The 24,066-nt window shown below is 40.2% G+C and overlaps 1 protein-coding gene across 1 annotated transcript in view; it reads left to right on the forward strand.

The window, feature by feature from the left end:
* Positions 1 to 24,066, forward strand: part of HEPH (hephaestin) — a 67,803-nt gene that overhangs the window by 38,483 nt on the left and 5,254 nt on the right. The window contains exons 14-19 of the mRNA XM_090263877.1: positions 1,530 to 1,669; positions 2,457 to 2,588; positions 18,193 to 18,299; positions 19,343 to 19,568; positions 21,502 to 21,641; positions 22,529 to 22,691. Coding sequence (XP_090120003.1) covers positions 1,530 to 1,669; positions 2,457 to 2,588; positions 18,193 to 18,299; positions 19,343 to 19,568; positions 21,502 to 21,641; positions 22,529 to 22,691 — 908 coding nt within the window. The remainder of the gene's footprint in view (positions 1 to 1,529; positions 1,670 to 2,456; positions 2,589 to 18,192; positions 18,300 to 19,342; positions 19,569 to 21,501; positions 21,642 to 22,528; positions 22,692 to 24,066) is intronic.

Here is a 24,066-nt window from a genome sequence, read left to right on the forward strand (position 1 = left end):
TTTTACAAATCAGGAGGATACTGAAATACTGAAAGAAGGACACACTTACCTAAAGTCACCTAATAAGATACCAACAAGTCTGGTGCAGGGAATAGAATGCAAGTAAAGTGGAATTCATTGCTTCTTCTATATTGCTGTACTGTGAGGTTGAAATAAAAAACTACCAATACCCTCATGTTCTTAATCTTCACCTCCTTTCCTCTGGTTAGCCAGAAGCACCTCTACTGAGACTTAAATTTTCTAGAGAACTTACTCAAGGAACTGAATACCCCAAAGCCAGCTGTTCCTTGACAAAATGTCATTAAGGTACAGGTGAATCTGTATAACAGAAAAAAATAGAATTGCTTAAATAAGTTAGAATGTTATTTCTTGCTTACATAATAGTATAAATATGAGCAATCCAGGGCCAGTAGATGAACTAGTCACATATAACACTTGCTTTCATCTCTGGAATTAAGATGCCTGTCCCAGTTGTAATCATTCCTAGATATCAAGAAAGAGGAAATAGGTCCAAGGACGGAGTCTTTTGTGTAGATGACCTGGAAATTATGTACATCGCTTCGTCTCATACTCCATTATCCTGAACTTGTTCATATGGCCATACTTAGGTATAAGAAAGTTTGGGAAGTGTAATCTCTTGTTTTCTAGTCGGGTGCTCAGCTAAAACCTAAGTGATTCTACTAGTATAAAAGGAGGGAAGAATAGAAACTGTGGCACAGTTTAACAATTTCCAATAGTTTATTTTTGGTACTCTCACTATCCTTTGCCAACTCTTGCTCTTTATGTTGGTTATTAAAAGTTGAAGACTATTTTCTAACTTGTTCTGCAACCTACCTAGAAAGAGTGACTTCCCTTTTCTGAGCCTTTGTTTACTCATCTTTAAAATGGTGTAGCATACTTGAAACAACTTGACTGGATGGAGATAGGGAAGGAACAGCAGACTTGAATTCAAGTTCTGGTCCTCTTTCTGGCTGACGTATCAGTGAAGATACGTTCTGTCATCTCTGGACCACTGAGTCCACCTCTCGGACATAACTACTTCACCAGCCTATTGGTAAGGTCAAATGATAAAATGAATAATAAAGATATTTGTAAATAGGAAGGCATCCTATAAGGAGAAATCTATAAAAGATTTCTACTTCTCCCCATCCCTTACCCTCCAGCAGCAGAAGCAGTTAGTACTTTCCCACCACATGTACCTTGTTCTTTCATCAAATGAATTCCATCTAAGACATCGTCAAGGCTAGAGCTTGAGACAGGGGCTGCTGATTGTTATCCCAGTGTTCTTGCCATATAAATTTTAATACAAATTCCTATTTACATGATGGCAAACAAGATAACATAAATAGAGATTGAAGTCTACCATCTATAATTGCATGTATGCAGCCAATGTGTTCAGGAATCTTATATTAGAAAGAATAGGCCCCTTTTGTTCCCCTCTGTGACATGAATTTTGGTGTGACCTAGCTTCCCTATGGGCTTGAGGGATTGAGGACCAGGTACTGATACCAATCTTTGGATTCCTCTAGTTATGGTCACATCTTTCTGAGCAACAAGGATGGTCTACTGGGTTCCAGATACAAGAAAGCTGTATTCAGGGAATACACTGATGGTACATTCAGGATCCCTCGGCCAAGGACTGGACCAGAGGAGCACTTAGGAATCTTAGGTAAGGGAATTCCACTTTCCTCATAGTGTATAGAGGCCTGTGCTGCCCCTAGAGGGGCTATGTCACATCAGGAAGGCCTCACATTTCCCATTATCAGTTTTTCCTTATGATGTACTAGAATTATAGTCATATTTTATAAATCAACCATGAAAATAAATAGTCAAGAGGGGAATTCATGAATTCTGCTGCAATCTGAACTAGGTTTTTCCAGGTCTTTATATCTAAGGATCTCTGAGGATGATAGATTTTTTTAAATGATAAAGGCAAGGGAATGTAGGGACATCAAAAAGTAGAAAAATGGTACAGGGAACCAGTATTAGCTTTGTACCCAGTTTAATTACTGCAGCAGTTTCTTCACTTTTGTGGGGGCCAGTGAGTTTCCTCATTTTGTCCTTGTACAGAAGGGATCAACTGGCCCTTTAAGAGAGTCCCACAATTCAGTACTCTATGTCAAACTCTCACTCCTAATTAACAATTATTACACAGAGCCCTGATTCTCTAGACATTTGGAGTATTATTTAGAGAGAGCTGGGATGGGAAAAGTGGGGGTAATTGGAGACACAATTCTGTTGATGAAGTACCCTCATTATGTGGGTAGCAGTATCACTTTAAGGGCTTCTGAATTTAAGAATGAAGCCAATCATGACTTTCATCTCAGAAGGATCCTTTCTTAGGTCAAACCCCTAATTCTGGGGAGCTCCTATGAATATCCCTTTCTTTAAATGCCTTTAATGCCCCTGTTCCACTGATCCACTAATGAAACTTCTCTTTCTTTTTCATATATTAGGTCCACTTCTTAGAGGAGAGATTGGTGATATCATAACCGTGGTGTTCAAGAATAATGCAAGCCGCCCATACTCTGTGCATGCCCATGGAGTGCTAGAATCTAGTACTGGCTGGCCACTGGCTGCTGAGCCTGGTGAGTGGGAACACTTAGTGAAGGGAAAAAGAATATGCAGCACTTCTTCAGCCCTCTGCCTTGCTCCTTAAAAAAAAAAAAAAGTATGCTCTTAGACTTCCCACCAAGATGAAGGCATAGGTAGACATGCTGCATCTCCCTCCACAACTAAGAAGGAATAGAACTATCTCAAAACTAGAAACAACCAGAAGTTCCAGAAAACCGAGCTGCATGGAAGTCCAGCAAACAAAGATATAAAGAAGAAATACTCATGCAGAAAGGTAGGAGGGGCAGAGCCGGGGCGGAGAGGAAGCAGTGTGGCAGTGGCAGTGGTGCTGGCAACAGTGGCAGTGGCCAGCTGGCCGAAAGCACAGTTTAAAAAATGTCAGGAGGGACACCTGGGGAGTATTCCCAGCACCACACCAGACCATGCAGCTCACGGTTCCAGTGCCAGGGAAAATAAAGCCTCATTGCTTCTGACTGTGAAAACCAGTGGGAGTTGTGGTGGCAGCAGAAACTGCCAGTCTCTCAACAGAGTCCACTTGTTTAGAGGGTTCCCACAGTCCTAGAAAGTCAGCAGACCCACCACTCTGAGAACAACAGCCAGAGCAACAGCTAGACAGCTGCCAATCCCATACAGGAAGTGGGAGGAGTGCCTAGAAAAGGAATGAGTGCTGAGCAAGCAGCATTGTTCCCTCTCAGACCTGTCCCCCACTTGCAGTGCCACAATGTGGTGAAATGGGTCACCCCACACCGATGAATCCCTAAGGTTCTGCCCCTTACAACATAACAGGTGTGAGAGTCTACCTAAGACACAGAGGCAAACACAGGAGCCTGTCAAGTTGAGGAGACAGAGAAGTATGGCTTAAAAGGGGGAGCAGATCAAGTTTCCAATGGGAGAACTAAGCGACAAGGAGATAGCCAACCTAACAGACACAGACTTCAAAACACTGGTGAGAATGATGCTCACAGACTTGACAGTTATTCTTGAGTGTGGCAATCGCATAAGGGAAGCAGTGAAGCCTAGGCTAAGTGAAACCAAGGACAATCTACATGAAACCAATGGTGAAGAGAAGGAAACTGGGGTTCAAATAAATGATTTGGAACATAAGGAAGAAATGAAGTGTCAACCAGTACAGAATGAAGAAACAAGAATTGAAAATAAATGAGGAAAGGCTTAAGAACTTCTGGGACAACTTTAAATGGGCCAACATCTGAATCATAAGGGTGCCAGAAGGAGAAGAGGAAGGGCAAGAAATTGAAAACTTATGTGAAAAAATAATGAAGGACAACTTCCTAAATTTGGTGAAGGAAATAGTCATACAAGCCCAGAAAGCACAGAAAGTCCCAAACAAACTAGACCAAAAGAGGACCACATCAAGACACATCATAATTGAAATGCCAAAGGTAAAAGATAAAGAGAGAATCTTAAAAAGAGCAATTAAAAAGAAGAGAGTTACCTACAAAGGGGTGCCTAGAAGACTATCAGCTGATTTCTCAAAAGAAACTTTGCAGGCAAGAAGGGACTGGCAACAAGTATTCAATGTGATGAAAACCAAAGACCTACAACCAAGATTACTCTATCCAGCAAAGTTATCATTTAGAATGGAAGGGCAGATGAAGTGCTTTCCAGACAAGGTAAAGCTAAAGGAGTTCAGCATCACCAAGGCCTTATTATATGAAATGTTAAAGGGACTTATTTAAGAAAAACAGGATAAAAACTATGAACATTAAAGTGACAATCAATTCACAGCTATCAACAACAGAACCTTAAAACGTAAATACAAAAACAAACAAAGAAAACAACCAGAATAGGAAGAGAATCATAGGTATGGTGTTCATTTGGAGGGTTATCAGCTGGGAGGGGAAGCAGGAGAAATGGGGAAATGGTGCAGGGATTAAGAAGCATAATTGGTAAGTAAAAAATAGATGGGGGGAAGTTAAGAATAATATAGGAAAGGGTGAAGCCAAAGAACTTATATGTACGACCCATGGACATGAACTAAGGGGGGTGGGATTGCAGGAGGGGAGGGAGGTACTAGGCAGAGGGGAGCAAAGGCAAAAGAAATTGGGACAACTGTAACAGCATAATCAATAAAATATACTTTAAAATGAAAAAAGATCATTGAAGCAAGGGAAGTCTCCTTCGGGACATGCATCTGAGCAGGGTGTTGAAGAGCAATGGTGGCATCCAAGGTGGGAGAAAGGAGTGAACAACTGGGGCAGGAATGAAGGGGACTTGCTCAGGAGAGGCAATACAATTGGTTGCAGAAGAGTCTTCATGGTTAAATGGAGTTCATTTATGGAGGGACTTGAATGCCTGGCTAATGCTCCAAGTATTTTTCTACTGTAGTGGGGAATCAGAAAGAAAGAAAAAAAAGACAATGATTTATTTAAGTATTCATGATATGTTGTTAAATGAAAAGGACATTTCCAACTAAGAGTGTATGCTATGATTACAGTCTTATAAAATAAAAGGGATTCATATTTTAAAAATAATATGCTCTCAGAGAACTGAAACAGGAGTATTAGCCAGTACTAAGCCACAGTCTGAGGGTGTCTCTATGAAATACTAATTCGCTCAGTGTTAAAACTGGCTACCTTAGGTTTTTTTGTTTGATCAAAGTTGCCCTTAACATTAGTTACACATGAATCCTTACACTGGCCTTAACTCTGAACACAAATTTAGCTTCTAATCCTCTCTAGAGCTGAACTAAACGTTGGCTATAGTACATGCTCCTAATCATAGGTAGTTACCTGTCTCAGACCACAAACTGATCCCTGACCCCAGCCACAGATAAAGTTATTGTCCCCTTAGTACAGACTGAATCCTAACCCCAGTAACATACTAAACTAATACTAAATATAGAGTGGCTATAATCTTGACCACATTCTTTTACATTTATTCATTTATTGCATAAATACTTACTGGAAGCCTTCTGAATGCAGGAACAATTTTAGAAGGTATGAATGCAGTGGGAAATAATACTTGTTCCTACTCTTTAAAAACTTGGGCTATTATCACAGAAAGATGAGTAAACTGGTAATTATAATGCAGTGTTTTAAGTGTTAAACAGGGGGTTTATTTATTTATTTAGTGCTCAGGGGATTTATTTTGTTGAGATAAGGTATGTACTTTTAAATGCCTACATATATTTTAACAAACAAAAACTGCCAAATAAAACATATTGAGTACCATATGAGTAATATATAAGTAGCTGATCGTATGCCCCAGTTTGTTCTGGATAGTCTCGGTTTATGCCTGCCTGTTCCAGAGTAATTGTGCCTCCTTTAATTCTGAAACATCACAGTTGGATGATAAATTATATGGTAACTTTATTTACAGACCAGTGGTCTAAAAATTAAAGGGAGGGGGTGATTATCAATGGCTAGGGCAGTTGGTCGGGCTGGTAGAACTTGAGTTGGGCCTGAAGGAAGAGTTAGGGAAGAGGCAAGAGGGGAGCATTCTACAGGAGAATATCAAGAATAAAGGTACCAAAATGGATGTGGAAATAAAGACAGCCACAGCACAGCTTCAGTAGCACTGTTCATATGACGTTCTCTGTGAATGGTGCCCTCTGGATTGTACAGCTGTTGGCTCTAAGGATATGTCATATTGGAGGAGCAATAGGAAGATCCCTTTATCTGGAGAAGAGAGTTTATGTAGAGGATTTGTGTGAGATAAGAATTGAAGCATACAAAGAATAGGTAGTGAAGGATATTAAATGCCAGATTAAGAAATCTGAATTTTATCCTGCCATGGATTGGAATTTAACTGAAGAATTTTGAGCAGGGAATGATACCTCTAACAAAATGGTCTTGGAAGATTAATATTCCCAACTGAAGTGTTCAATGTATTGAAAGGAGAAGGAAGAAGAAGAACTAGTGCTGGAAATACCTGAGAGAGAGAGAGAGACGATAAGAGTCTACAGTAGTGACAGGAGAAAGGATATGAGGATATAGACAGGAGTTCTCTAAAGCAGAATTGATGGAGTATAGTAACTGATTAACTATGCAAGGACAGGGAACAATCAAGAATATCTCAGGATTTAGAATCTGAGTACTGAGAAAATGATGGTATCATTGATGAATGTGGGGGAGTTAAGAGAAGTTAGCTTTTGGGGGGGTAATCTATAAGCTCCCCTTCAGACACAGTAAGTTTGAGATGTCCATTTGGAACTGTCCAGCAGGAAATATTAAACTGGGGCTGAGACAGGTGGTTATGACTAGAGATTTAGATTTAGGAATTCTGTGGAGTGTTGAAAAATTGAATGAAAAGTTTTTTAAGATCATAAATAATAGGCAGCCCAAGATTATCCCTTGGGTTGCAATTATATTTTGTAAAGTAGGAAGGAATACAGTGTGTAAAGATAGCAGAAGAGAGATCCCAGAGGTGTATCTACAGAGCCAAATGTTGGAGAGGGCAAAGAAGACTAAGAACAGAAAATTCATAGTGTTTGCTGGTGAGGATGACATGGGGTATTTGGAGGGGCTACTATTTTATTTTCATTGTAGAGGTAGACCCCATGTTTTATGGGCTAAGGGATGAGAGATAGTGATTCAAAGGACATATGAATGAAGGCTGATTTTGTGATAAATTTGGTAGTAAAGGGAGGAAAAAATATAATGAATTTTTAAGAAATAGCCAGTATTTCCGAAGGACTTTTTAAGAGGATATGAGAAGGAATTTATGTTCTGTGTTGGACTGTAGATAGCAATTTATTTGCTTAGAATGAATTCTGGTTTTTTCAAATTGCTCACAGTACCTTTCTTCCTCTGAATTTCAAGCAAGAAGCTTACTAGTGAAAGGGATGAAGAAAATACAGATAAGAAAATAACTGATAAAGGATTCAACAGTTAGTCATCAACAGGCAATTAAAGTGGACCTAATCTCTTCCATGTAGCTGGGCCTCTTTCTATTCTGGCAGAAACTATATGTACTTATAGCTGGGGCAGTTATTTAGGTTAAGAGAGGACATCTCTAAAACACTGCATATTTTTTTAGGGTCCTCTAAATCCCCCAATCAACCCCCTGTTAAAAAATCTTCAGTGACCTATAAATTTCCCAGCCTGACATTCATCCTGCTTTCCACTTCCTCAACCACCACCCTAGTTCAGGCCCCAGTTACTTCATAGCTTGCTTCCTGTAATAGCCTGTCTCCTGTCTTTCTCTACTACAGCTCTCCTGCACAGTGCTTCCAAGTTAATTTTCCTAAAGCACAGTTGATCCTATCTGTGCCTTCAACAAATTCCCATTGTCAACTGAAATCTGTATAAGCTTCTCACCCTGGTTTTTAAAGCCAGTCATAATATGGCTTTGATTTACCCTTCTTTTTAAAGTATATTTTATTGATTATGCTTTTACATTTGTCATAATTTTTCCCTCTTTGCCCTCCACTTCCCTCCAGCAATCACCACCCCCTTAGTTCACGTCCATGGGTAATGTGTGTAAGTTCTTTGACTTCTCCATTTCCTATACTATTCTTAACATCCCCCTCTCTATTTTGTTCCTACCAATTATGCTTCTTAATCCCTGCACCATTTACCCCATTCTTGCCTTTCCTCCTCCCTGTTGATAACCCTCCATATGATCTTCATATCTATAATTCTGTTCCTGTTCTGGTTGTTTGCTTAATTGTTTTTTTAAAAGATTCAGTTGTTGGTAGTTGTGAATTAGTTGCCTTTTTAAAGTTCATGGTTTTGGTCTTTTTCTTAAACAAGTTCCTTTATTATTTCATGTAATAATGGCTTGGTGATGCTGGACTCCTTTAGCTTTACCTTGTCTGGGAAGCACTTCATCTGCCCTTCCATTCTAAGTGGTAGCTTTGCTGAATAGAGTAATCTAGGTTCTAGGCCCTTGCTTTTCAGCACTTTGAATACTTCTTGCCAGTCCCTTCTTGCCTGCAAAGTTTCTTTTCAGAAATCAGCTGATAGTCATATAGGCACCCTTTTGTAGGTAACTCTCTTCTTTTTAATTGCTCTTTTTAAGATTCTCTCTTTATCTTTCACCTTTGGCATTTCAATTATGATGTGTCTTGGTGTGGTCCTCTTTGGGTCTAGCTTGTTTGGGACTCTCTGTGCTTTCTGGACTTGTATGTCTATTGCCTTCGCCAAATCTGGGAAGTTGTCCTTCATTATTTTTTCACATAAGCTTTCAATTTCTTGCTCTTCCTCTTCTTCTAGCACCCCCATGGTTCAGTTGTTGGACATAAAGGGAGGAAGGTGGAAAAAGGACAAATTGGAAGAACTATCTCCTCATTCTTTTAAATTCTCATTTTCTCATTCTGTACTGGTTAACTGTTTCTTTTTCTTTCTTATATTCCAAATCACTTATTTGAACCCCAGTTTCCTTCCCTTCACTATTGGTTTTGTGTGGATTTTCCTTTGTTTCACTTAGCATAACCTTCCCTTCTTCCCTTATGCATTTGCCATACTCGAGCATATCTGTCAAGCCTGTGAGCATCTTTATCACCAGTGTTTTGAATTCTGCATCTTTTAGGTTGGCTATCTTCTCATCGCTTAGTTCTCCCACTGGAACCTTGATCTGTTCTCCTTTTTGGGCCATACTTCTGTGTCTACTCATCTTGACAGGCTCCTGTGTTTGTTTGCCTCTCTGTCTTAGAGCTGTCGCTCCTGTTACGACATTGTAAGGGGCAGAGCCTTAGGGATTTGTCAGTCCAGGGCAACCCATTTTACCACATTGTGGCGCTGTATGTGTGGGAGGTGTCAGAGAGGGAACAATGCTGCTTGCTTGGCACTTGCCCCTTTTCCAGGCACTTCTCTCACTTTTGTATGGGGCTGGTGCCTCTCTAGTTGTTGCCCTGGCTGTTGTTCCCAGAGTGGGTGGGTCTGAAGATGTTCTAGGACTGTGGGGGCTTTTTAAACAAGCAGACTCTGCTGAGACCAGCAGTTTCTTCCTCTGCCCCAACCGCCACTGGTTTGCATAATCAAAAGCAATGAGGCTTTATTTTCCTCAGCGCTGGGACCATGAGCTGTGTGGTTTGGTCAGGAGCTGGGAACACTCCCCACATGTCCTCCCCACTCTTTAAAATGTGTGACTGCACTTTCCACTGGCAGGCCTGCCACTGTCGCTGCCACCACACCGCGTCCTCTCCGCCCCAGCTCTGTCTCTCCTACCTGTCTGGATGAGTATTTCTTCTTTATATCTTTGTTTGTTGGACTTCCATGCAGCTTGATTTTCTGGAACTTCTGGTTGTCTCTAGTTTTAAGGTAGTTGTATTCCTTCTTAGTTGTCGAGGGAGTCTCAGAGTGTCTGTGTAGGCTTCCATCTTGGCCAGATATCTGTGATCTCATTTCTTATTCTTCTTGTCTGACTGCTGTGGCTAGGACTTCCAGTACAATGTTCAGTAAGAATGGTGAGAGTGGCCCTGGCCGGATAGCTCAGTTGGTTAGAACATCATCCCGATACACTGTGGTTGTAGGTTCAATCTCTGGTCAGGGCACATACAAGAATCAACCAATGAATGAATCATCAATAAGTACAACAACAAATCTCTCTCTCTCTCTCTCTCTCTCTCTCTCTCAAATCAATAAATTTAAAAAGATGATAAAAAAAAAGAATGGTGAAAGTAGATACCCCTGTCTTGTTCCTGATCCTGGAGGAAACACTTTTATCTTTTCCCTGTTGATTATGATGTTAGCTATGGGTTTGTCATATATGACCTTTATTGTGTTGAAGTATGTTTCCTGTATTCTCGGTTGCTGGATTTTGTCAAATGCTTTTTATGTATGTGTTGACATGATCATATGACTTTTATCCTTTATTCTGTTTATGTAGAGTATCATGTTAATTGTTTTCCAGATAGTGTACCAACCTTGCACCACTGAAATAAAGCCTAATTGATCATGGTGTATGATCACTTTAATGTACCTGTGGTTATGATTTGCTAATACTTTGCTGAGGATTGTAACATTTATGTTTATCAGGGATATTAGCCTATAATTTTCTCTTTTTGTAGAGTCTTTATCTGGTTTGGAATTAGGATAGAGTTGATCTGGCAAAAGGAGCTTGGGAGACTTGTGTCCTCTTGAAATTTTGAATAGTTTGGAAAGGTGTTACTTCTCTGAATGTTTGGTAAATCGTACCTGTGAAATCACTTGGTTCAGGACTTTTGTTTATTAGAAGTATTTTGATCACTGCTTCAATTTTGTTCATTTAAAAAGTACTGTTCAGGCCCTAACCAGTGTGGCTCAGTTGGTTAGAGCATCGTTCCATAGACCAAAAGGTTGTGGGTTTGATTTCTGGTCAGGGAATATACCCAGTTTGGGGGTTTGATCAGGGTGCATACGAGAAGGCAACCAACCAATATTTCTCTCTCCCTTCCTCTCTAAAAGCAATGTAAAAATGTCCTCTGTTTGATTTAGTTTTGTAAGTTTGTATGTTTCTAGGAATATATCCGTTTCTTCCAAGATTGTCCAATTTGTCGGGCTAAAGTTCTTTGTAATACTTTCTTATAATTTTTTGTGTTTCTATTGTGTCAGTTGTTACTTATCTTGTTTCAATTCTGAGTTTATTTAGGTTATCTCTCTTATTATTGATGAGTCTAGTTAAAGGTTTATCTGTCTTGTTTATCTTTTGAAAGAGCCAGCTCTTTATTTTGTTTTATTTTTTGTGTTTTTAGACTCTATTTCACTTATTATTGTTCTCATCCTTATTATTTCCTTCCTTCTATTCACTTAAGGCTTTGCTTGTTGTTTTTTTTCCTAGTCCCTTTGAGTGTAAGTTTAAATTGTTTATGAGATTTTTCCCATTTTTTGAAGTAGGCCTTTAATGCTTGGTACTTCCCCCTTAGGTCTGCTTTCACAGTGTCCCATAGATTTGGGGTCACTGTGTTCCCATTTTTATATGTGTTAAGGTGTTTTTGGATTTCTTTCTTGATCTTGTTAACCAGTTCATTGTTATGTAACATGTTTAACCCCATGTGTTTGTGTGATTTTTAGTTTTTTTTCTTGTAATTGATGTCTAGTTTTATATCAATTCTGTTTTGGTCAGAGAAATTGTTTGATATGATTTAAGTCTTCTTAAATTTATTGAAACTTGTTTTGTTGTCCTATTGTGTGATCTATTCTAGAAAGTTAACTATGTGCACTTGAAAAGAATGCATATTCTGCTGCTTCGGGATGAAATGCTCTGAAAATATCAATTAAATGTAGCTAGTCTAGTGTATATTTTAAGGTCACTGTTTCCTTGTTGATTTTCTGTCTGGAATATTTATCCATTTATGTCAATGGGGTGTTAAAGTCCCCTACTAATAATGTATTACTTTGGCTGTCTCCCTTTATGTCCATCAATATTTGCTTTGTATATTAAAGTGCTTCCATGTTGTGGGCATAAATGTTTACAAGGGTTACATCCTCTTGTTTTATTGATCCCCTTATCATTATGTAATATTCACCTTTGTTTCTTATTATATCCTTTTGTCTGATATATTTATTACTACCCCAGCCTGTTTTTCATTTTCATTTGAATAAAATATTTTTTCATCCCTTTACTTTCAATCTCTGTGTGTCTTTTTAACTGATTTGGGTAGATAGCATATACATGGGTCCTCCATTTTTATCCATTGAGCTACCCTCTTTTTTTTGATTGGGGCATTTAATTCATTTACATTTAAAGTGATTATTGATAGGTACATAGTTATTGTCATTTTCTTCTTTATAATATGTTACTGTTTATTTCATTTCTTCTTCCTAAAGAACTGAATTTAACATTTTTTTAAATACTGGTTTGGTGGTAATGAACTCCTTTAGCTTTCTGTGTGGGAAGCTCTTTATTTTGCCTTCAATTTTAATTTTGTTTGCCTTTTTTAAATTGTTCTTTTACAGTTGTCCCAATGTTCTCCCCATTGTTCTCCCCAGTGCTCCCAACCCCCTTAATTTTAACTAATAGCTTTGCTGGGTAGAGTACTCTTGGTTTACAGGTCCTTGCTTTACATGACTTTAAATATATTATACTGATGCCTCTGGCCTGAAGTGTTTTTGTTGAGAAATCAGCTGCCAGACTTATGGGAGCTCTCTTGTACATAACTGTCTTTCTCTTGCTGCTTTTAAGATTTTCTCTTTGTCTTTAACCTTTGCTTTTTTAATTATGATGTGTCTTGGTGTGGCCCTTTTTGGGTTCAACCTGCCTGAGACTCTGTGCTTTTCCTTCACCAGGTTAGCGAAATTTTCAGTCATTATTTCTTCAAAAAAGGTTCTTGATTCCTTGCACTCTCTATTCTTATTCTGGTACCTCTATTATGTGGATGCTTTCACACATTATGTTGTCCTAAAATTTGCTTAAACTATTTTTTAAAATTTTCTTTTCTTTTGCTTCTCTGATTGGGTGTGTTTTCTGCTATCTTGTTTTCCAAATCGCTAATTGGATCTTCTGTTTCATCCAACCTAACTGATCATTCCTTCCATTGTATTCTTCATTTCAAATATTGTATTGTTTATTTCTGACTTTTAAAAATGGTTTCTATGTCCTTTTTCATACTGTTGAAATTCTCATTAAGGTCGTTGAGAATCTTTATAACCATTTTATTCAACTATATATCTCGTAGATCACTTGCCTCCATTTCATTTAGCTCTTTTCCTGAAGATTTCTTCTTTTCTTTCATTTGGGCATGTTTCCCCATTTTTTGCTGCCTCTTTGTGATTGTTTTTCTGTGTTTGGTAGATCTGCTATATCTCCTGATCTTGCTAGGGTGGCCTTATTTAAGAGGTGTTCTGTGGGACCCAGTGGTACAATCTCCTTCATCACCTGAGCTGGGTGCTCTAGGAATGTCTTTTGTGTGGGTTACTGGGATCTCTTGTGTAATTGTATCTTGATTGCTATTGGCTTGTTCATGTGTGGGGTCAACCCTCAGGCTGGCTAATGGTGAAAATAGACCCCAACCACAGTGTATGAGCTGCTCTGAAGGTGCTGACCACACAAAATAGAATTTGCCTCAGCAGGATCTGGTAGCAGCTGATGTCTCCCTTTGCATGTGTTGCTTGTGAAGCTAATTGGATCCTGCTCTGGGTGTGTTCATTCTGGAGCCTCTCGGGAGGGACTCTGGTACTGGTAAATATCAGAAGCTACCTGTGACAACTTGGTTGGAGCTACAAAGCAATTTGTGAATGCCTCTGCTGGACCTGCTGTCTGTGTGTGGGAAGGACCAAGTTGTGCACCAAGGTTGGCTTTCTCCTGCCACCCTGCCTGGTGGGCAGGTCAGCAAAAGGCCCAAGCTACCCCAAGATCTGCCTTTGTCTGCCTCTGCCTTTCAGCTGCCTGTTAGGCTTAGTCACTAAAATAGCCTCTAACAGTACTTGAGTTTCATGAGGTAGGTTCTCAGTGATTCACCAGGTAAGGGCAAGTGGTGTTCACCAGATTAGTACAGGTTCAATCTCATTGCCAGTTCTGGGTCTGAGGTCACTCAGCAAAAGCCCCAGGGTATGCCAAGGCTAGCTGCCACCCACCAGGGGCCCACAGATCTTTGTTGTGGGGCTGGGTCTCTGGGAGTCATTGAGGTTAGGCTATCAGAATTCATTAGGTCCAAACCAACCAAATTTGGCAATGTGAAGGGAGGGTTCTGCGTTGGACAGGTGTGTGAGGGAAAAATGTCTCTCATTCTTGAGCCATACAACTCAGTCCATCCCTGAATCTGCCTATACCTCCTGGAGAGCTCAAGCTCAGAAGTTGGATGTGGCTGGAAATATGGATGGAGGGGTTAGATGATTTTCTGTAAGGGGCAGGCACTGGTCAGACTTGTAGAAAGGTGGGGGAAATGGCCCCTGCCCAAGAGCTAGACAACTCAGTCATGGACCCCTTGTGAGTCTTTGCAGACCTTTACACCCCAGGCCCAGACACCTGATTTCTCCACAAGGCGTTAGCTTCATGGGGTGGCACAACAGATAGTCCAGAAGATGGGACTTATTGTATTCCCCCAGGCTGATGCTGTAAGGAGGCGAGTGCTCCACCCAAGAAAAATGGTATCTGCTGTGTAGGAGAGACTCAGCACAGGGACCGTGGCAGCTGTCCCTTTAGCTCTGTTCCCAGAGCCACAAACCCTTGTCTCTTCTCACATGACTCTTTGTTTATCACTGTGTTCATTCTTCCCCTATGTTTTTGAAGCATCCTTATAACCATTGTTTTAAACTCTGTATCTGGTAGCTTTCTTGCCTCCATTTCATTTAGTTCTTTTTCTGGGAATTTCTCCTCTTCTTACATTTGGGGCATGTTTATTTGTCCCCATTTTGGGTGCCTCTCTGCATTTGTTTCTGTATAATGGGTGTATCTACTATTTCCTAGTCTTGGTAGGATGGCCCAATATAGTAGGTGTTCTGCCAGCTCAATGACACAGTCTCCCTGATTATCTGAGTTATTTGCTCCAGGAATGTCCCTTGTGTGGTTTATGTGAGCCCTCTTGTTTATAGTTGAGTCTTAATAGCTCGTGGCCCATTTGTGGGTTGGGTTAAGCCTCAGGCTGGCTGACTATGAGGATTGACCCTGACCACAGCGTATAAGCTACTCTATAGGTGCTGATCCCATAAAGTACAATTCATCCCAGCGGTTTCTGTTCACTGTTGAGATCTTCCTTTAAGTGTCTCACTTGTGTAGCTAATTGAGTTGTCCTCTGGTGTGGCCTGAAGCCTTCCATGTGGTATGCTGATTCTGCGGCCTTTTGGGAGGGACTCTGGTGCAGTTCAATTTCAGACTGCTCTTGTGATGGGTCCTGTTGAAAGCTACGGAGAGAATCCACAGTTTGTGGCCTTTTCTGCTGGGCCTGGGTGCACATGGGAAAAGCTGAGTTGTGTACCAAAACCAGCTTCCACTGGTCCCAAGTTTGGGGGAAGGTCAGCAAAAGGCCAAAGGCACCTGGAGATTTGTCTCTGCCTGCAAGCTGCCTCTCAGGCTCAGTCACTGAAAGAGCCTCTTGTGGTAAGTAGGATGCATGAGGTAGGTTCTCAGTGAGTCACCAGGTAGTGGCAAGTGATATTTACTAGATTAATACAAGTTCAAACTTGGCACCAGAGTTGGGTCTGTGGCCACTCAGCAAAAATCTCAGGGTATACCAAGGCCAGCCACTACTCACCTGGGGCCTGTGGACCTTTGTTTTGTGGCAGGGTCTCAGGGAGTCATCAGGATAAGGCCAGTAGTTTCACCAGGCTAAAAGAGATTAAGATTTGGCCCTGTGGAGGTAGGGCTCTGCACAGGAGCAGTGGCACTGGTCGGGGCGTGTAGGAGAAAAATGGACCCTTCAAAAGACTTCCAAGAAAGTCTGTACTGTGGGTCCAAGCTGGTCATAGCCAGCAGAGCCCTCCATATGGCATAAGCTTGGTAAAGCAGGGCCATACGAAGTGGGAGGGTGGAGCTAGTGCATTCCTCTAGAGCAGCGGTTCTCAACCTGTGGGTCGCGACCCCTTTGGGGGTCAAATGACCCTTTCACAGGGGTCGCCTAAGACCATCGGAAAACACATGTATAATTACATATTGTTTTTGTGATTCATCACCATGCTTTAATTATGTTCCATTTGTAACAATGAAAATACATCCTGCCTATCAGATATTTACATTACGATTCATAACAGGAGCAAAATGACAGTTATGAAGTAGCAACGAAAATAACTTTATGGTTGGGGGTCACCACAACATGAGGAACTGTATTGAAGGGTCGCGGCATTAGGAAGGTTGGGAACCACCGCTCTAGACTGACATGGCGTGGAGGAGACTGGTAGTTTCCTCTAGGGATTTGGAGTGGTGACAATTCCTTCTTGAAGGAACACAGCAGCAGTGGCTCCTTGTTGATCTGAAGGCAGAGCAGCTGTGGCTCCTTGGGCGTAAAGGAAGACTGGCAGTGGCTTTTTGGGTATGGTACACGGCAGTAGCTCCTTTGGATGGGGGAGGGCAGTAAAGAATCCTTCTTGGTGGGCAAGGTGATGGAGACTCCTTCTGGGGAAAGTAGAGCAACTACAACTTTTTCTTGGGTTAGGGCAGAGTGATGGTGGCTCTGTCTTATAGAGATGGCAAATGGGCATGGCCTTCTGGAGCTCTGTCAGCTTGGCTCAGCATCAAGAAAGATTTCCTGGTTGTAAGTGTTGCTGGAATCTTCCTGCTGTCCTTTGCGACAAGGCGGGTTCCCTCTTGGTGTCTTGCTATGCCAGACTAGTGTAACATAGAAGATACTTCCTACATTTTACTATATATACATTTTCACTTGTTTTCGCCACTGGGTTGTAATACATTCTTTATTGTATTCCAGAGCACTATCATATCTATTTTTGTGGGTATATATTTTATTTCTTGTTTTGTTGTTATTTGGGGAAAACGAGCATTGGGACCTGTGAGTCGTCCATTTTGTTGATGTCACTCCTGTAGTATTCCATTTGTATCAAATGCTCAGAATGGGAAAGTCTATAGAAACATAGATTAGTGGGTGCCCATGGCTTGGGTGAGTAGGTAGATTAGGGAATGATGGCTAAGGAGTGTAGGGATGTTTTGTTTTTCTTTTTGGTGACAATAATTTTTCTAAAATTGATTGTGGTGGTGGTTACAAAATTCTGTGAATATACTAAAGACCATTGAATTGTATACTTTAAATGGTTGAATTTCATGGTATGCAAATTATATCTTGAAAATATGTTATAAAAAATAATATGGCACATTGCGGGAAAGGGGGTGGGTTGGGTGGGGGAGAGAAATTAGGGGAAAAGGGGACAACTGTAATTGAAAAACCAAAATAAAAAAAAATAAAAAAAAATAATATGGCATCAGTCAGAAGATGGATTGGAGAGGGCAGAGAAACATGTTGAGAGGTTTTCTAATAGTCCTGTTGAGAAAAACAAAGGCCTATATTAGGGCAGGAATATTAGGAATTAGAAAGATGAGAGTATGTCTATAAAATATATTGTTGAAGTACAATCAGTAGGACTCACCATTTGGTTGGCTGATTTGTGCATAAAGGTAGGGGTACAAAGAAGACTAAATTGAGACTCGGTAACTAGGATGGTTTTGATATCTTTACTAGACACTGGGAGCACAGAATGAGTAACAGCACTCTTTTTTCAAAGGAAGGAGGTGAGTTCATAACAATTTTACTTTTTGACGTGCTGTCAGGACAATATTCAAGAGATGCTCAGGTACCTAATTGAAAATATCAGGTTGGCATGAAATGGCAAGGGAAATCTAGCTAAGTTTTAAGAATCATCAATACATAGATATAGATAGTAAATGACATCAGAAAGGCAAATGAGAATTTCTATGGAGAGACTATGGAAAAAGAGTAGAAGAGCACTAGAGGCAGAGATTTGGGGAGACAGCTCCATATAGAAGGCAGAAGCAGGAAAAGAACAAAACAGCCAAAGAAGGGAGGACAATATAAGCAGAGAGAACAATTGCAGAGCTGCCTTACCAGATGATTAGACCTCGGCCTTTAATGACAAGGTTAGTAGAAGAGAGGCTGAAGTTGTTCCAGGAAGGAGAAGAGCAAAGTCATACAAAATAAAATAGAAACTGTTATAAAAATGATGGAGAATAATCTTCAAGGTCCTGGGACTCACCCACCATAGCCTCTTGGGAAGACTAGGGAGTTGGAAGGAATTCCTTACCTGGTTCAACTAGAGATCCATATACTCTTCCTAGGTGAAGTTCTTACTTACAAATGGAACATCCCAGAAAGATCTGGCCCTGGACCCAATGATTCTGCTTGTGTTTCCTGGATTTATTATTCTTCAGTAGATCCCATCAAGGTAAATACAATATTGGCTTCCTGAAGGTGAGTCTCACAAATGGGCAAGCTGACTGGCAAAAGGAAGCTATTGAATAGGTGCAATAAGAAGCTCACCCTGAAATACTAAAGCCCAGGGTTTGGGGAAAAGTTCCCTAAATGTGTGGCTTATTTTAAGAGACAGGAAGAGGAGTTAAGGGAATAGGTAGCACCACATATTTGCCCTGAGCATTTTCTTCCTTGATTTTTCTTCTTGGATCCTATAAGCTCTCATTTAAAAAGCATAGAACTGTTTGTCAAGAGAGTGGGGTTATAGTCTCAAATTTGTTTTTAGCTTGCCTTTGGAGTGACTTTAAATAAGTCATTCTGTTTCTGTGTTCTCATCTGGAAAATAGGTTTATCTATCTAGCCACTCATCCACAGCCAGATCTGAGGAATCATTTATTCAGAACCTACTGCATTTGTGACATTTTACTTGGTGTTTGGATGATACAAATGTAATATAGAGTTCTCATATTCAAAGATTATGATCTAGTTGGGGAGACAGATGAGTATAAACTATAATGCTAGCTATATATATTAGTAGTTCTTTAAAACCATGTAATAATTTTATGTGGGTCCATGAGACAGTAATTTCTTCTGCTTGGAGGAGGGTATGAATGGGAGGGAAGTTGAATAAGGACTCACAGTAAATGGAAGTTGCGTGTACTTTGAGTCTTGAAAGATGAATAGCAATATGCCATAAGAGACATGGCAGAAGGGAGGACTTTACAGGAAGAAGAAACAGCGTGAGAAAAAGCACTGGGTTTTGAAAGTTCTTTGTGGGTTTGGAGATCAATGAATAGTCTAGCCTAGGTAAAACGTAGGCTATATAGCACATCTTAATTGTATCTCAAGATGGTTGTGAGGATAAATTCAGATAACATAGTAAAGATGCTTATAAATGTAAAACATTATGATGAAGTTCTGAGGGGAGAAGGGGCTTGGATATCAGTTTGGCTTCCTGTGCAGCACCCAGGAACAACCTCATATCCTTCACTGTCTCCTGCTTCTTCCCATTTTCAGGACATGTATAGTGGATTGGTGGGGCCCTTGGTCATCTGCAGAAAGGGCATCCTGGAGCCACATGGAGGACGGAATGACATGGACCGAGAATTTGCCTTGTTATTCTTGATCTTTGATGAGAACCAGTCTTGGTATCTGGATGAGAATGTGGCAACCCACGGGCCGCAGAAGACAGGCCATATTAACCTACAGGATGAAACTTTTTTGGAGAGTAATAAAATGCATGGTCTGTAGAAAATAACCTAACCCTCTTCCATAGAAGTCCCCACTAATTGTATAGGAGTATCTGATAGACCCATTACTAAGGGAGCATAATTCCTGAAAAGACATAAAGGGAGGAAGGTGGAAAAAGGACAAATTGGAAGAACTATCTCCTATTATTTTATATTTATATACATAAAGCAGATATCTGGTCTATAGTAGATTAAGTGCCCAGAAAGCAGGAAGCTGACTCTGTAAAGTTTCTGTGGTGACACTAGCACATTTGAACATATTACAAAAGAAAGAGGGACATTTATCACCCTTAGTGTATTCAGTGAGCTGGCTGCTGAGGATTCCTCTGCTTCAAAATCTTGAATTTAGTCTATCAAAATCGTATTATTTGTTAACTTACACTGTGGATCTGATATCTGCTTTTTCAATATAGACAAATGGACAGCTTGTCTTTTAGTCTATTTTTTGAAATAAAGTTCAATTTACAGATAGAGGAATTGGAGGAGAGAGCCTCAAAGAGAAACCCGCTTGCTTTATATTACATACAAGGAAAAGTTTTTTGATGCTTCAGTGGATTTTGGAAACACATTGTGCATGCAAGCCTTCCTTTGTACTAGAAATATGTATATCTCTTCAAAAACAAGAGAAAATTTCAAATAAGAGGAAGAACTTAAGTGCAGTGAAGTGGATAATGCGGTTTCTCACTATCCCTTCTAATGCAATATTTCTTTGATCGGAGCATAAGGTATAACACTGATAGTGACTCTAATGAAGTTCAAAGTAGTATTTTATTTTCACACAGATTCTAGTTATTTCTCCTTGATGCGTATATAAACAATTCACACTGGAACAGATGTTTCACAGACTACAAAGTGAACATTATGTCCTGTCAAATCAGAGAAATAGATTGTTCAGGACAAAAACGGAGTAAAGGCAGGTAGATTATGCTAGTGCAGGAGTTGGGCTAATACCCATTTCCACGTGCTTGTTTATGTTTATTCATTCACTGTCTTCATGCATCAATTGCTCTACCTGTCAGTCTGTCAGGTATTGGTTGAGCACTTTTTGAGTGATGACATTGGAGATCAAACATTAATTAATCCTGAGGTCTGAGGGAAAATAGACTATATCCTCCCTTCCCTTTCAGATTCATGAACCAGTTGAGAAACAGAAGGATGCTTGAGATCGAATGTGGGCTTACTGAGAAAGCTAATTGTGAAACTGAATTTAGTTCTTTAATTAAATGGGCTTGCTAATACTCTTTCTGTAATGGGTAGGTTTTCTACCTTGACACTGACATAGATGGCCGACATTAGCTCTCCTCCTTTTCAGGGGCAGAGTCTTTCCCACAATGAAATAGTAAATCTATTTGCAACCCTTTCTATGGCCAGATAGATTCAAGAGAGGGAAGATTCAGAAAAGGCTAAGTTGATTATGTTTCATTCCTTTCCTCAAATTCATAGTTTGGTGGGGGTAAAACAGAAATGGCCATAAATATTCCTTTTATTATTTTCCTTCTTGAGGTGTAGAGTGGTAATTACCTTCCCTTTCTGCGAACATGAGAAGCGGAGGAATATGTCCTGGGAATAGTCCCAGCAGTGTTAATTAACATGGCAATGAGTAGTTTATTGTTTTTAGAGTATAGGCTGTAGACTAGGAAGAGGCAGTTGATGAGGCTCATGCATTAATATCATTATTAATTCCAAAACTGTGACAAGTCTTTTTAAATATTTATTATAAGCTCAGGTGTCTGCTGAGTGTTTTGAGGGATATAAGGGAATGATAATACTGTACTGGAGGATAGATAGACTGGAAGATAACAAATGGAACAGAGATGAGAGCAGTTAGGGAGCTACTGCTATTATCACAGATGATAGGGGCTAACCCTAGGACAGTGGCAACAGAAAGTCAAAATGAGAGGTATAAGACTTTATATTCTCTTACAGCCATTAATGGGAAGCTCTATGCCAACCTCAAAGGTCTTACCATGTACCAAGGAGAACGAGTGGCCTGGTACATGCTAGCCATGGGCCAAGATATTGACCTGCACACTGTCCACTTCCATGCAGAGAGCTTCCTCTATCGGGTGAGCTGGAAAGAGGGCTGAGTCCCTCAGGGGTGATTAGAGGAGTGCTTTAACAACCACTTAGGAAGAAGAGAATAGCAAAGAATAAGATAATAATCAGTTTAAAGAAGCGAGGTCTTGTACTTGGAACACTGAGCTGGAGATTCTAGTTTGACTGTGTATACTGGTGTCACTTCTCTCTAGGCCTTAGATTTCCACTCTGATCCAGAAGAAACAAGTGGTTCATTAATGGGATAAGGAGATTGAAGAAATCAATGTAATTGGGTCTCAGTAAGGACTTGATACACAATGAGTCGTTATCCCAAGATCTAAGGATTTCTGAGTGTTGTCTCAGAATTTCTGAAAGTACTTAATCCATTATAAGAAGAATTTCATTTCAGGAGCTACATGGATAAACATATAGGTTTTGAAGAAGATTTAGTTTTAGGAGAAGGGGCAGAGTTGGAGGCATTGATATATAGAGATAAAGATCTAGAAATGCTGATAAAGGTGATGATATGAAGGATAAAATAATTTGAGTTTCATTGCTAAAGAAAATATGTGACTCTTTCCCAGAGGTCAAAGCTTAAGTCAAATTCCCCAGATCTCAGCCTGCTGAAAAGTATGGAAACACTAGTTTTTAGCCTCCTAGAAGTAGCTGCACTGTCTTCTCTTTAGGGATACGTTAAGAATAAGTCAGAGGAGAGAGACAGTACCCACGATTGATTTGGTTTGTGTGGGCAGCCTCATTGGGAAGATGGATAAGGTGGACTCTTTCAGCTGCTCCCTGGTCTGTGAATTGGAGTCCCATGTCCCCAATGTAGATTTCCAAGCCTTTTGGTCTTTATAAAACTGTTATGTGATCTCTATACCATTTACTTTCTCTTCACCCCAAATCTACCTTGCAGAATGGAGAAAGTTACCGGGCAGATGTGGTGGATCTGTTCCCAGGGACCTTTGAGGTTGTGGAGATGGTCGCCAGCAACCCCGGGACATGGCTGTTGCACTGCCACGTTGCCGACCATGTCCATGCCGGCATGGAGACCCTCTTTACTGTCTTGTCTCAAAGAGGTAAGGATGAACTACCCAAGCTGTCCCATCTTCTAACACTTGTGTAGCCAACTGAAACCAGATAATCCTAAAAAGTCTCACTTGCCCTTCTGATCCTAGAAAAACCAGAACTTAAGACAGAGCATATCCCCTAGGTTTTCTCCTATTCAATATATATTTCTTATTCTCCATTGTTCCCTTGCTTTGCCTCCTTCTAATTTCTTTGACACCTGTTAGCTCAAATCAGTTAAAACAGTCTAAAACTGTTTGGGTTCTGGGTCTTGTACAGATTTTCTTCCTTTGAAATATATTTATTTTGTATGTAAATTTATTATTTAGAATTAATTAGGGTCGCTGACTATTTCAAGGAGCGTTGCTAATGAATCCAGTTTATAAAAATAGGAAGAAATATAATTCTAATAATCACCCCTTAATCGATTTTCTTTGTGGGGATTGTGAAAGGCCTGGAACAAGTCTGACTAAGGCTGGAGAGAAATATTGGCCTTTGATTACAGCTTATCACAGACAGAGTTGCTACCAAGAGTAAAACACCGTTTTTTAATTTTTTTTTAATATGGAAAGGGAATAGCTGGGGTAGTTTCTTTACCAATAAATATTTGTTAGTCACCAAGAATGTAGGCAATGTTGGGTTCTATGCTTTTAGGCCATTAAAGGGTTAAGTTTCTCACTTCTTTTTTCTTTTAAGATTTTATTTTTAGAGAGAAAGGAAGGGAAGGAGAAAGAGGGGGAGAGAAACATCAGTGTGAACATCAGTTGGTTGCCTCTCACATGCCCACAGTTGGAGACCTGGCCCACCACCCAGGCATGTGCCCGAACTGGGAACGGAACCAGTGATCTTTTGGTCTGCAGAAGGGCACCCACCCACTGAGCCATACCAATCAGGGCTAATTCTCTCACTGTTTAAGCCTCTTGACCTGACTCCAGCTCTCAGCATTATTCCCCTCCCAAGAGACCATATAAAATCTCCTGGAGCCCACAGGAATTCAGGAATTTTTTTCCCCTGTGCTCTCTTTTGTTTTTTTTTAAGTGCCATATGGTTTTGAAAAGTGGCGGTATTCAGGTAGATATTCTTGATTGCCAGCCATGCCACTCTTGTTGCAGGGATAGAAAGTGGAAGAAAATCTTCAGGCATTCAAACAGACTTAGCAAACCAGGGTAGGGATTACAGCTCTGCTTTTTATCCTTGGCACGGGGGGTTGGGGGGAGGAAATAATTGTACATTATGATTTCAGGTATGTTTGAGAAGCTTTGTTCTCTGCTAACCCATATGACTATAATGTGGCTTCTATGTACTACTTTATTACTATTTCCCACCACCAAGATAAGCAGACAATTCTTTGTTGTGTTCTATCAGTCCATAGAACCAAAGTCAAGT

This window comes from Furipterus horrens, unplaced genomic scaffold, assembly GCF_987537825.1.
Source record: "Furipterus horrens unplaced genomic scaffold, mFurHor1.1.pri manual_scaffold_17, whole genome shotgun sequence".
In the NCBI taxonomy this organism is placed as follows: Eukaryota; Metazoa; Chordata; class Mammalia; order Chiroptera; family Furipteridae; genus Furipterus; species Furipterus horrens.